The 12,357-nt window shown below is 39.6% G+C and overlaps 1 protein-coding gene across 4 annotated transcripts in view; it reads right to left on the bottom strand.

Moving 5' to 3' along the window:
* Positions 1-12,357, bottom strand: part of Dtnbp1 (dystrobrevin binding protein 1) — a 102,911-nt gene that overhangs the window by 41,271 nt on the left and 49,283 nt on the right. For all 4 annotated transcript variants that reach the window (XM_041632971.1, XM_041632969.1, XM_041632970.1 and 1 more), the window contains one exon: positions 8,253-8,275. In XM_041632971.1, coding sequence (XP_041488905.1) covers positions 8,253-8,275 — 23 coding nt within the window. The remainder of the gene's footprint in view (positions 1-8,252; positions 8,276-12,357) is intronic.

The following is a 12,357-nucleotide window of genomic DNA, read 5'->3' as shown; positions in this document are numbered from 1 at the left end:
AAGTTCCACCTACAGGGACTCCTCTGACTGTTTTCCTTGGGTCCTGGAGATGACATGGTTTAGAACTGAGCAAACAGGCAGAAGAAGAGCTGGTCAAGAGGACACTCCAGTTACCAGGCAGCTTCCTTCACGCACATCTTCTGAGATGTAGAACAAAGGGAGGGAGGCTGCAGCCAGAACTCGTTTTTTGTTTTCAGGTTGTTTTTTTTTTTTTTCAAAGAAAATGTATTGAAGCTGTTAGTTTTCCAATGTTTCTGATGGCTTAGGCAGACACACACCAGAATCTACTGCCTCTATAAAGCAAAATGCAAGCTCTCATGGGCTCTGGTATACAAAGATGTATGCACCGATCTGGGACCATACCAAATGATGCTGAAAATGGGGGTGGGGTGGGCTGGAAATATACTAAATCCTTCTGAATTTGTTATCTAAGCACAAAGATGCATTAGAAACACCCTAAAAAGCACAAGAAACATTAATGTCTAAAAGTAGACAAATTAAAATAAAGGATATGCTTGCTTTATAATACACAGGCATCTTTAAACTTCCCCCACCTCATTTAAATGTAGCTTTAGCAAAGGTTCCCCTAAATTCAGTAACACTGACCAGTGGACGGGAATGCACATTGAGTCCTGAAATGGCACACTTCTGATAGTTACTGTAATCAACAGCAGTACCCTGTTTCAAAACTGCCTCCTCAAAAACCACTCTCTCTGGTACAGTCCTTCGGTTAGCCCCTCTCACTCTGCCTTCACCTCAGCCTTTCTACATACAGCCTCTTTCCCCTTTTAAAGCAAATAATTTCCTTTGAAAAAATTAAAAACAAATCTCCCTTAACCTGACACTCTCCCTTCCTCTTTCTCTCTTAGCCTGTTGCTGCTTTGTTAATTCTGTTTTTGTAGACATGCATACAGGGGCTGCAGAGGCTATAGGCTTCAGATTATTGCCAAAGGTAGTGCTGGAAATCCAACTCAAGACCTCTTCACTGCTGAGCCATCTCTCCCATTTCAATTCAAGCCTTTTAAATAGTTTTCCATTAAGTCTCTCCTCTTCTGTCCTCTCTCTTCCCTTCCCCTTTTCTCCTCCTGGAGACCAGTCCTTGCTATGTTGCCCAGACTCCTGCCTCAGTCTCTGAAGGACATGGGATCCCAGGCACATACCAGTATATGAACTCAATTAAGTTCTCTTATCTTGGAGCTGATCCCAGAAAATATAAAGCAGATCCGATCCTGTGATTCTAACTGGAACTCCTTGGATTCTCCAAGTCTCTAACTTGTCTCTCTTAAATGAACTTCTATGCTCTTTTGAGCATGCACTCCCCTAAGGAACAAAAATCTTTAACATCAATCCTTCAAATATGATTACTTATATATTATATAAATGAATCCCTACATATAAATTTGCAAATACACACATTGGAGTTGAGACTACGGTTCAGTTTGTAGAGTTCTTGCCTAGGATGCACAAAACCCTGGGTTAGCTCCTCAGCATCACAGAAACCTGACATAATTATGAACACCAGTAATCCCAGCACTCAGAAAGCAAGACAGGAGGATCAGAAGCTCAAAGTCATCCAAAGTTACTTGAAAAACGGCCTCAAAAACAAATACACAAAATCAACATTTAACATTCCTGACAGGAAGAAGAAAAAAAGTGAGACAAACCTCACACATGCACACACGGGCACACGCACACACATGAACAAATAATAGAAAAAGACTTAAAAGAAGCACTCTAGTCATGTTCCCTGTGGCCAATGTTTTGTATGCACATCTATTTGTGGAGACCACTGGTCTAAAAGGAAAGGTGCAAACCCTGTGCATGACATACAAGGCTGGATATTACTCCAGCCTTCATCCCACACATCATATGCTTCAGTGGTGACAAATTATTTGTAGTTCTTTCAGCAAACATGAAAACTTCAGCTTCAATTCTTGAAATAAGTATCTCTGTATTCTTGCAAGTGTTCTTTCCTCTTTCTGAAATGTCCTTGCATCCTGTAAGCCCTGCAGGTACTTATCATTCAGGCTGAATGATACTGCCTATCTCCAGTTGATTACCCCATTTTAGTGTGTCGATTCCCACTATCCCTAGATAATATTCAAATTATATTAGCCTTTATATCCTATAAGCTCTGGCACAGTTTGTTAGCTCCATTAGGATAGAGGGTGTTATTGTAGGACCCGCCCATAACAAGCTCAATAGAGGCCCGAGTCTCCGAAGTTTACCCTAAGACAATATCTGGTTCCAAAAAGACTACAAACTGAGACCACCCAGGAACAGACCATCCAAAGGAAATTCCTAACATTCCAATCATTGTAGACAGGATCACCTGCCAACACCCATCACTTTTCATCAGGACACCCCAAGACAAATGTCAGTCAACCAGGGATCCTGAATCTTAGAGATCCCTTACCCCAACCTCTGCTATTATAAAAACTGCTATATCTTTTTTTTTATTATAAAAAAAGGGGGCTCTTTGAGTTTGCAAACTGGTTTAAGAATAAAGGTTCTTTGCTTTTACATACAGGACTTGGTCTCTTAGTTGGTTTTGGGGGGAACTCCATGATCTGGGCATAACATTTATACCATCTAACAAGTGAGGATCCTAACAGTTCTGAAGTCTCCAGTCAAGTGATGTGGTGGTTTGAATGAGAATGGCCCCCACTGGCATGGACCACATAGCAATCACAGCTGCTTGACAAAGTTCCAGCATTTCGACATCATAGACCACACTTCGCCAGCATCTTTTTATTTCATTTTTAACGATTCTCATTATTAATAATTTTCAATTTGGGAAATTTTGTGTGGGCTTTGGTAAAGAATGAAAATATGTACAATGGTAACCTCTCTAAACAAATAATTCTTTGAGGAAAAAAAATCACTGCCACTGTGGAACCAGGAATTCCATTGTGCCCTCCTAATTACACCAAGAACAGGAAAGTTAGAGATTTGCTAGACACACCTGATCCCAAGGATGAAAAGTCTACAATTCAGATTCAGAGCCTGGGGCCATTAAAGGCAAGAAGAGTTCAGCTCACAAGCTCCTTTCCTCCCATTTAACCCTATATGCAACTATAAAGTATAAAAGGCGCCGGGCGGTGGTGGCCCACGCCTGTAATCCCAGCACTTGGGAGGCAGAAGCAGGCGGATCTCTGTGAGTTCGAGGCCAGCCTGGTCTACAAAGGGAGTTCCAGGACACGCTCCAAAGCTACAGAGAAACCCTGTCTCGAAAAACCAAAAAAATAAATAAATTATAAAAGGTATACTCTTTTTTCTTTTCTCTCTTTTCTTTCTTTCTTTCTTTCTTTCTTTCTTTCTTTCTTTTTTTAAGACAAGGTTTCTCTGTGTAGCATTGGCTGTTCTGGAACTCACTTTGTAGACCAAGCTGGCCTCAAACTCAGAGATTCACATGACTCTGCTGGGATTAAAGGTATGTGCCACCACCACTGGGTACTACTGTTGGCCATCCTGATTCATCCTAAGATTGTGTCCTCCTTCTTCCGCCTGCTCCCCATCTACTGACTCCATACATTCACTATAGGACCTGAATCCATAACCCCATGCCCCAATCCCCACCGAAGCAGGTCTCTGGCACTCCATGGGGCTCATAGTCTTCAATATTTGGTCACCAGGGAATGGCACTATTTGAAAGGATTAGGAGGTGTGGCCTTGTTGGAGAAAGTGTGTTACTAGGGGTGGGTTTTGAGATTTCAAAAGCCCATTCCACGTCCAGAGTCTCTTCTTGCTGCTGCCTGCGGATCTGGATGTAGAACTTTTAGCTACTTCTCTAGCACTATATCTGCTTTCATGCTGCCATACTCCCCACCATGACAAAGGACTGCTGAACAAGCAAGCCCCAACTAAACTCTTCCCTTTTTAAGAGTTGCTGTGGTCATGGTGTTTCTTTACAGCAACAAAACAGCGACTAAAACGTGATCTCTTCAACTTGATGACTTCTTGTAGATGGAGGCTGCTCTTTCATTCCCGGCCACCCAGACCCAAATAATCATACAGAAACTATATTAATGACAACAATGCTTGCTATTAGCTCAGCTTCTAATTGAATAGTTCTTATATCTTAAATTAACTCATTTCTATTATCTGTTTATCACCACAAGGCTGTGGTTTACCAGTAGGTTCTAGAGTCCGTCTCCTTTGGCAGCTACATGGCATGCTCTGACTCTACCTACTCTCTCTACATAAATCTGTTCAGATTTCCCACCTGGCTTGATTCTATTAAGTCATTGTCCAAAACAGCTTTATTCATCAGTCAATAAAAACAACACATACACAGAAGGACATCCCACATCAACCTCTATTTCCATTCACGGTCTGCTACCATCAATGCTGAGAATTTCTCCATCTCTAAGACCTCAAAATGAAGCAAGACAGGAGCTGTTCCAATCTGCTCAATTTTGATAGAAAGCTACCATCAGCATTACCACTTCTTTTCTGAAGTTCTTTGTCATTAAGCTGTTGTACTCTTCCTCCCATTTCTCCAAATGCTCTGGCACAATCTGTTCCAGTGTTTTCCCAGGCAAAGTCTCAAAAGTCATTCAGCAGGTGGCCCTAGCTGTCTCATTCCACATGAGTCTCCTGATGGCCACCATTTACTGGAATAATGACAACTCCTAAATCGTGACCTGTTTCCACTTACTGATCACATTTTTTGACAAATAGATTTTATATTAAGTAGTAGATTATAATGACTATCTTATAAAATTGTATCTACTTTGGTCATTTAATTTTTTAAAAGCAAGTTAAAATAAAAATCTCTTAAAATACATATGCGAATATTTTAATTTAAAACATAACTACAGTTTTAATCATATACTCATTAAGCATGGTCTTACTAAAAATTCTAGAGTACGCTACCCACACTGCACTGGATTAGTCTTATTTTTAAAAACAGAACATAAATATAGATGTATGACACAACAGAACCCCTTTCCCAAAATGTTTTCTAATTTTTAACTCTACTATTTATAACAAAATTGAAAGGCTAGTCAACTATATCAAGTTTTTCAAAGGGTTGCAATCCTAATTTATTGCAATAGTCCTTAACAGTGATGTTCCATTTTTATCTAGTATTTGAGTGTGCCCAACAGTAGCACATTGCAGAGGTGGTTTTGTGAGGTGACACTTTCCCTGGCTAAGTATTCCGTCCTACTTATAAAAATAGGTATTTGGGGGAGTGGCCAGTGGCCATCTCTATTCAACAAACTATGGGTACCAGGTAGTATGTTTTCTGGAGAAAAGGGATTGGTGGTTGCTTTTCCAAAGTACTTAAGCTGAAGGCTAATGGGCAAATGTAATATATTAAAACCATATTAAGTCAAGAATCAAACAGTGGGACAGGAATATCCAACCCTAAATCTCTGTTCCTTGATCCCTTCCAGTGACACATTTTTAGACTTCAAATCTCTCCCTCTCTCTCTCTCTCTCTCTCTCTCTCTCTCTCTCTCTCTCTCTCTCTTTCTCTCTCGGATCTTTGAGACAGGGTTTCTCTGTGTAACAGTCCTGGTTGTCCTGGAACTCACTCTGTAGACCAGGCTGGCCTCGAACTCACAGAGAGCTGTCTGCCTCTGCCTCCCCAAGAGCTGGGATTAAAGACATGTACCATCAACAACTGGCTAGATTTAAAATCTTAAGAGTAACTTTTAAAATTCAAATATATATAATAACCTACTTTTAAAATTAGGGTTTGAAGGGATGGCTTGGCAGTTCAGAGCACTTGCTGCTCTTACAGAGGACCTGAGTTTATCAGCCACATGGCAGTCACTACCTTCTGTAACTTCAGTTCCAGAGGAGACAATACCTTCTTCTGGCCTTTGATGGCACTGCAGTTACATGATGTACACACACCCATGCTGGTAAAATACTCTTTCATAAAAGATAATATAAGCCCAAATGCCCAGTTTGATCCCTTGACGGACAGGTATGCTGACAAGTATCTTTAATTCCAGCACTGAGGAGGCAGAGGCAGATGGATCTCTGTGAGTTCATAGTTAGCCTGGTCTACTCAAGTTCTAGGCCAGCCCTATATACACAGACATTATCATCAAAAAAAAAAATGTAATGAAATTTTATTTTTGCTGGATATGGTGGCATTTACCTATCATTGCAGCTACTGAGACAGAAGGAACATAGATTTTGAGGCAAGCCTAGCCAGTTTAGTGAGACTGTCTTAAAATAAATAATTAAAAAGGGATAGAGCAGAGCTCAGAAGGAAAACACTTTTCTACCATGCATGAGGTCCTTTGTTAATCCTTAGTAACAGAACCCAAGCTCTGAATAAAAATTTCCATCCTGTCTAAAACTCGATCTATCTGTAGATAGATCTGGTGTGCTGTAAATGTTGCACAAAATTAGAAATGTGTGTATAAACAAGTTACCTCCACCTAAATTGAATTATTCTATCAAGCAATATGCAATATTACCCAGCCTTTTGCAAATAGCTGATCTCTGAGGACAGCGATACACTAAAAAAGAATGCTTTAGTAGGAAGATGCAAATAAAGCTGACATTTTATATAATGTGTGTCCCTGCTTGTCTTCTACTATTAACTTGATTGGGCTTTTTTTCATCTCTTGTTATATAAGAAATGCTAAACTGGTTGATCAAAACAAAGGAAATCAGAATTTTATGAAGATTTCAAATCTTATTCAAACAACTGGTAAAAAATAACACCCATAAATAGGTGATCACAATTAAATAAAAGCAACAAGAGCATGACTGTCACATGGTCACGTACTATTTACCTTCAACAACTAACTGGCCATGAGCTTAATCACAAAAGTGAGTGAAACAGAAATTGAGACAAAACAGTCTGTTCAATGCAGCCACATGAGAAATATGCCTTCATGACCCTTGACTTGACAAATAATGATTTTTCTGAAACATTTTAACAGATACGACACAGAGGCAATTCTAACCATCAACAACAACACTGGAAAACTTTTACTCATTCAGTAAACCTAAAGGTCAGGCAAACTTACATGAGGAGTAACAAGCCTGTATGAGAACCCAAGAGAGTCAACAAGTAATTGACCTCTTCTATCTCTTGTTAAGAAAGTCTCTAGGAACAGTAGTTTTACAGAATTAGTGCAGAACAACTGAAAGGAGGCACTTTAGTGCAGGACTCTGCTGCTGGGAAGTCTGTGGGTTTCTCCAGGACCAGTGTGGTGGTTTGCTCAGGGATGTCCTCCATAGCTTCAGGCATTTGAACACTTGGTTCCCAGTTGGTGACAACGTTTGTGAAGGTTTGGGTAGATACAGCCCTGCTGAACGAAGTAATCACTAAGGGCAGACCCTGAGAGTTCCTAGCATCAACCACAGGACTGTGACCTCTCAGCTTCCTGTTCCAGACTTCTCTGACATGCCTCCCTCCCTGCCATTATGTACTCCTCCTCTGGAACCAAAGAAATTCTTCCTTTTACTAAGTACCTTAGTCATGGCGCTTTACCACAGCAACAAAAAAGTAGTTACTAGGACTAAGTATGGGGCACCAGGGCCAAAAATGACTCTGTGTCTTCAAAAGCTCCTCGAAAATAGAAAGGAATACTGGTTTGCTCTTCAGAATTTCAGAATACATTTCATCCAAATTTCTAATTTTGCAGAAATTAGAACCAAGCCCAAAATCAGAAGACTAATCAAAGTCACAGAACAGGCCGAGAGCAGGGCCAGCACTGACAAGGCAGACTTCTGAGAAGCTCATGAGACTATTAGGCATACACTGAGCTTCCTCCCCATCTCTTCTTTTCGTGACCCAGAGGGACACTGCACAGCAGAAACATTTCTGAAACCCTAAGCCTCAGCAGCTCAGAGTCAGCACTCCACCTTCTTCACTCTCGACTCAGCACAGAGCCTCACTTGGCACCTTTGCACCAGGTAAACCAGAATTTCAAACTTGTTTGATGAAATAAACTTACGCAAACAATATTATGCTAACTTCTACTTTCTTTTTTGAGGGGGCGGGGGTGGAGTTCCACACAGGTAGCCCTGGCTCTCCTGGAACACACTCTGTAGACCAAGCTGGTCTCAAATTCATAGATCCACCTGCCTCTCTGCCACCCGAGTACTGGGATTAAAGGCGTGCCCAAACACCACCAAACTCAACATCTGCTTTTTAACATAAACTCTCTTATTTAAAAGAAAGGGAATTAGCTCTTTTCATTATCACCAACCTAGAACATCTGGCATGATTAATCCCCAACTACTGTAAAGTGAAGAATTAAATGCAGAATTACCTTTGAAGGCTTCAAGCTCCTTCCTGTAAGAAAAGAGAAAAGCAAACTTAAAACAATTTCTTCCCACTGAAAATTGCTCTTGCATTGTAACAACAGTTTATGACCTTGAAAAACACAGAACAGCTTGGGATACTTACATGTCAACTATATGTCACTGAAAATATCAACACAAATTAGACTAATGATTTTCATTTCTGTTCTTACCTCCTAATGGCTCAAAAACTCTACTAAAATTTAAGTTATAAAAACAAAATTTGAGAACACAGAGAGCATTCAATGCCATATGTAGTCCATCTCATACAGAAACAATTTTAAAAAGGAGCTTTTTATAATTTTGATAAATATTAAACAATAGATTTCTAAGGTCTTCAACTAAAATTTATCCAGAAGAGCAATAGTTATTTCCTCATTTAGTAGCAAAGAAGAAAAGTGAGAAAACCAAGGACAGTCATTCAGAGCTCACTCTGCCCCTGAAGACACCTCTAGGTATCTTCTGGGTTGCTAAACATCACTGTCAATTATGGATGCTAACATGCGTAGTTTCCTGGGGCAATACACAGTGGAAGAAACAGACAAGGCTCTATAAAATCGACACTTTGTGACAAAAAAGTCACAGTAAGTTACATTCCAGCACAGGAGGTTGGTGGCTTATGGACCAGAAGGTAGGATGATACTGAGCAGAAAAGGTGTTTCTTCCCAGCTTAAAGTTAAAATCTCTCAGGAGTATCTTAGAAGCCTTGATGGTAATTTATACCACACACAGAACCTATCCAACAAGACATTCTGACACTATTTGGAAAACAAAAGCTCCTGAGAAATAGCTAATTCATTTGTAAAAACTGTGCTAAAATCTTAAAGTCTTATACCACTACTAATATAAATTAACTTTATATGCATATCTTTTGGGTAAACAGCACAGAAGCAGTAAAATGATAAGACCCTAGATTCACAGGCATTTAAAGTTGAAAAGAATCTGAGAGATATGGTAACAACGATGACTTGGAATTTTAAAAAGTACTTCAAAAAGAGACAACGAAGGTCTAAGGAATGGGCTTGTTAGTGACGCTATATATGTATTACATCCCAGCAAAGTGCCTAAGAAAAATCACTTCCAAATCTGTTTTACATGAAAATCTGCTTCATGTGAAAAGCTATGCTTTGGGGACTAAAGGGAAGTTGAGGCAAGGTGGGTGGGGAAAGGAATATCACTGGGCTCTTACTGTATATACTATACATTACACAAGGAACATCTTGTATATTCCCTGTATACACAACTAGCCTCAATATGAGAAAACAGAACTTGGTGACAAAAGGCCATATGGGAATTAGGTGATAAGACAAAGAATAAAACCTAGAGCTCTCACATTATTAATGTGTACTGTCTTTGGTATCCAGAATTGCAGGCTAAGTCTAAATTTGACCCACCTGCACACCAGTCACCTGAGATAGTTTAGCCCTTACCAGAAAATTGCCTGGTAGACCAGAGTCATTTGGCAGGAACCACTCAGAGCAACCTCAAACCTTTTGCCAACATCTGCTCTGTGTTAGAAGACTGTTAAAAATAACTTGAAAGCCATAATCAATAAAACATGAACTAGAAAACCTACCATATAAGGCAGTCCATACTTATTGATAAGGGACTCTGTAATTGTCATGCAGTTGACTGGCGGAACGAATATACTATAAAACCATTAAAGCAACTTCTATCATTCGTGTATTACTGGCATTTTTAAATTCAAAAATTTTAACTGGTTAGCCAGATTCCTAAAGAAGGAAGTACCCAACGCTCCCATTATTATCAAATCAATGGCCTATCATTTCAGTACTCTGGTCTTGCCTTCCCACTACAAATTACATGCCCTTCAAGGTTGGTATATTTGTGGTTGAGTCAAGATGAGGGAATGGGTAAAGAAAATGGAATGGAAAAAGCAAAAACGTCCAGCCACCTATATTCAAATGTGTTCCTGCCAGTCTTTATTTTTCCATATGACAATCAGCCCCCTCAGAAGTCAATGCCCTGAGAAAAGTTAAGATTCTTCATACCTCAGGCACCCAAACCAGACCACGGATGACTCTGTAAGCAGACATACAGAGATGACTACTTCAGGGACTTTGTTCTATTCTAGTGTTGCCTGCCCTCTCCTGGCTCTATAACCCATGGTATATCATTTAATCTCCAGTCTTGCTTTTCCTCTTAGTAAAAAAAGAGTGTGCATCTACTTGGAAGGTCATGAGAATTCTGTATGTTAACTTAGGTTAAGTACTTTTTATATCATTTTTATAATTTAATTTTATCTTTAAAATGATGAGAAGTCTTAATCATGCCTATGTTTTAGAAAAATGAGTTATCGTAACAGAAATATAATCAGACTAGGGGAAAGATTATAGACAGAAGACCAATTAGTAGGCTTCCACTGTAACTGAAGTTACCAAAATGTGGATCTGACCTCAAAAGGACTCTAATAAAGACAAAGGCAAAGATGGAATTAAAGAAGCATTAGTTTAAACTAAGAACTGAGTAGAGCTGACAGGAGAGGAGAAAGGGATTACCAAGACCCTTATGACTGTGGGCCATGTAATTCTGTAGAAGGCAGAGTCTGACTGTAGTGGAAGAGAATTTGGGGTTTGGTGATCTTGAGATGTTTGTTGGAACTCAAAGTACAAGTATCTAGAAGGTACAGAAATGCCCACACTGAAAACCAGAATCACCATGTGTGTGGCAGATGAGCAAGGTTATGTAAAAACTCCTGGGGAGGGCACAGGAACAGAAAGTGACAGTAGCCACTAACAGAAGCCAAGAGACACCAACAATGGAGCATTTATAAGGAAACAAAAACCTACAATAGAAAAAAATGCAGTTTAACAGCGCTGAAAAATTAAAAAAAAAAACCAGATTTCAGAAGGTCTGGTGAATAAGAATTAGATTTAGTTACCCAAAAAGCTAAGACAGATGTATGTACAACATTTATGTAAAACATTCAAGTACATCCTAGGTTTATTCTCTATTGGTATCTGACACAATATTTATAGACTCTCCATTAAGGAGTATTTTAAATATCATATGCTATGCAACTTGTTCACCATTAGTCTTTTCTCAAGAAGCATATTAGTAGTATATTTTACCTTTTCTTTAACTAGTCCAGTATTTACCTTTAGGGATAATTTCCAAGTTTCATTAATCCACATAGAAGCATGGATCACCCCCAAAATTCACACATTTTACTATAATAATTTTTGAGCTACTTATCATTTCTATTTTCTCTTCTTTAATAATGTGTTATTTTATGACAAGGTATTTCTTAATATAAGGACAAGAACTGTCAAACACAAAACATGATGTGAAACTTCAAGAGAAAGAAAATGATGCTCAATTAGAGGGAGAAATGTCCCTCTGTGGAAGCCAGTAGCATAAATGGATTTATGTCCATTTATGGACGTGACAGTGACAGTGAGGTTTTCCCAAGCTGGAACAAAAGACTAGAAAGAGTAGAGCTAGGAAGAAAAGATACCCATTTCTCAGCCACAGAAAATTTGAGCCATTATTGCCATGCTTGGGATGCTGAGGGGCTGATCTGGAGCAATGGGGACACTCGGTTCTCTGGTTCCCTTTTCAGTCATTTCTTCGGTCAGAGCAGCAAGACAAATGCAAATGCACAGAGAGACACCAATGCTAACCGCTGAACACTGGAAGAAGCAACTCCATACCCTGGGGAAAAACTCAAAACTGAGCACTGATCAGGAGTTCAAGACCGGGCTCGACTACACAAGACCCAAGTAATTCAGAAGTTTGGAAACAAAAAATATCTTAAATTACATCCTTATGCATGATATGTGTGTGGGTTTTGTTGCTGTTTGTTTTGGTTTGGTTTTGCAAGACAGGGTTTCTCTGTAGAAAAGCTCTGGCTGTCCTGGAACTCACTTCGTAGACCAGACTGGCAATCCACCTGCTTCTGCCTCCTGAGTGCTGGGATTAAAAGTGTGTGCCACCACCGTTCAACTTTAGTTGTTCTTTTTCATTCTTACAAGTCTACTTAGTATTAGGACACAGGGACTCTGTTCATACTGCTCCTTCTGCCTAGACTTGTATAATCCTAGACCCACATAT

The sequence above is a fragment of the Microtus oregoni genome, unplaced genomic scaffold, assembly GCF_018167655.1.
Source record: "Microtus oregoni isolate MIOR12 unplaced genomic scaffold, Mior012 000042F_ref0000377, whole genome shotgun sequence".
Taxonomy (NCBI): Eukaryota; Metazoa; Chordata; class Mammalia; order Rodentia; family Cricetidae; genus Microtus; species Microtus oregoni.
The sequence above is the reverse complement of the archived record's forward strand: the minus strand, read 5'-3'. Positions and strand labels throughout refer to the sequence as shown.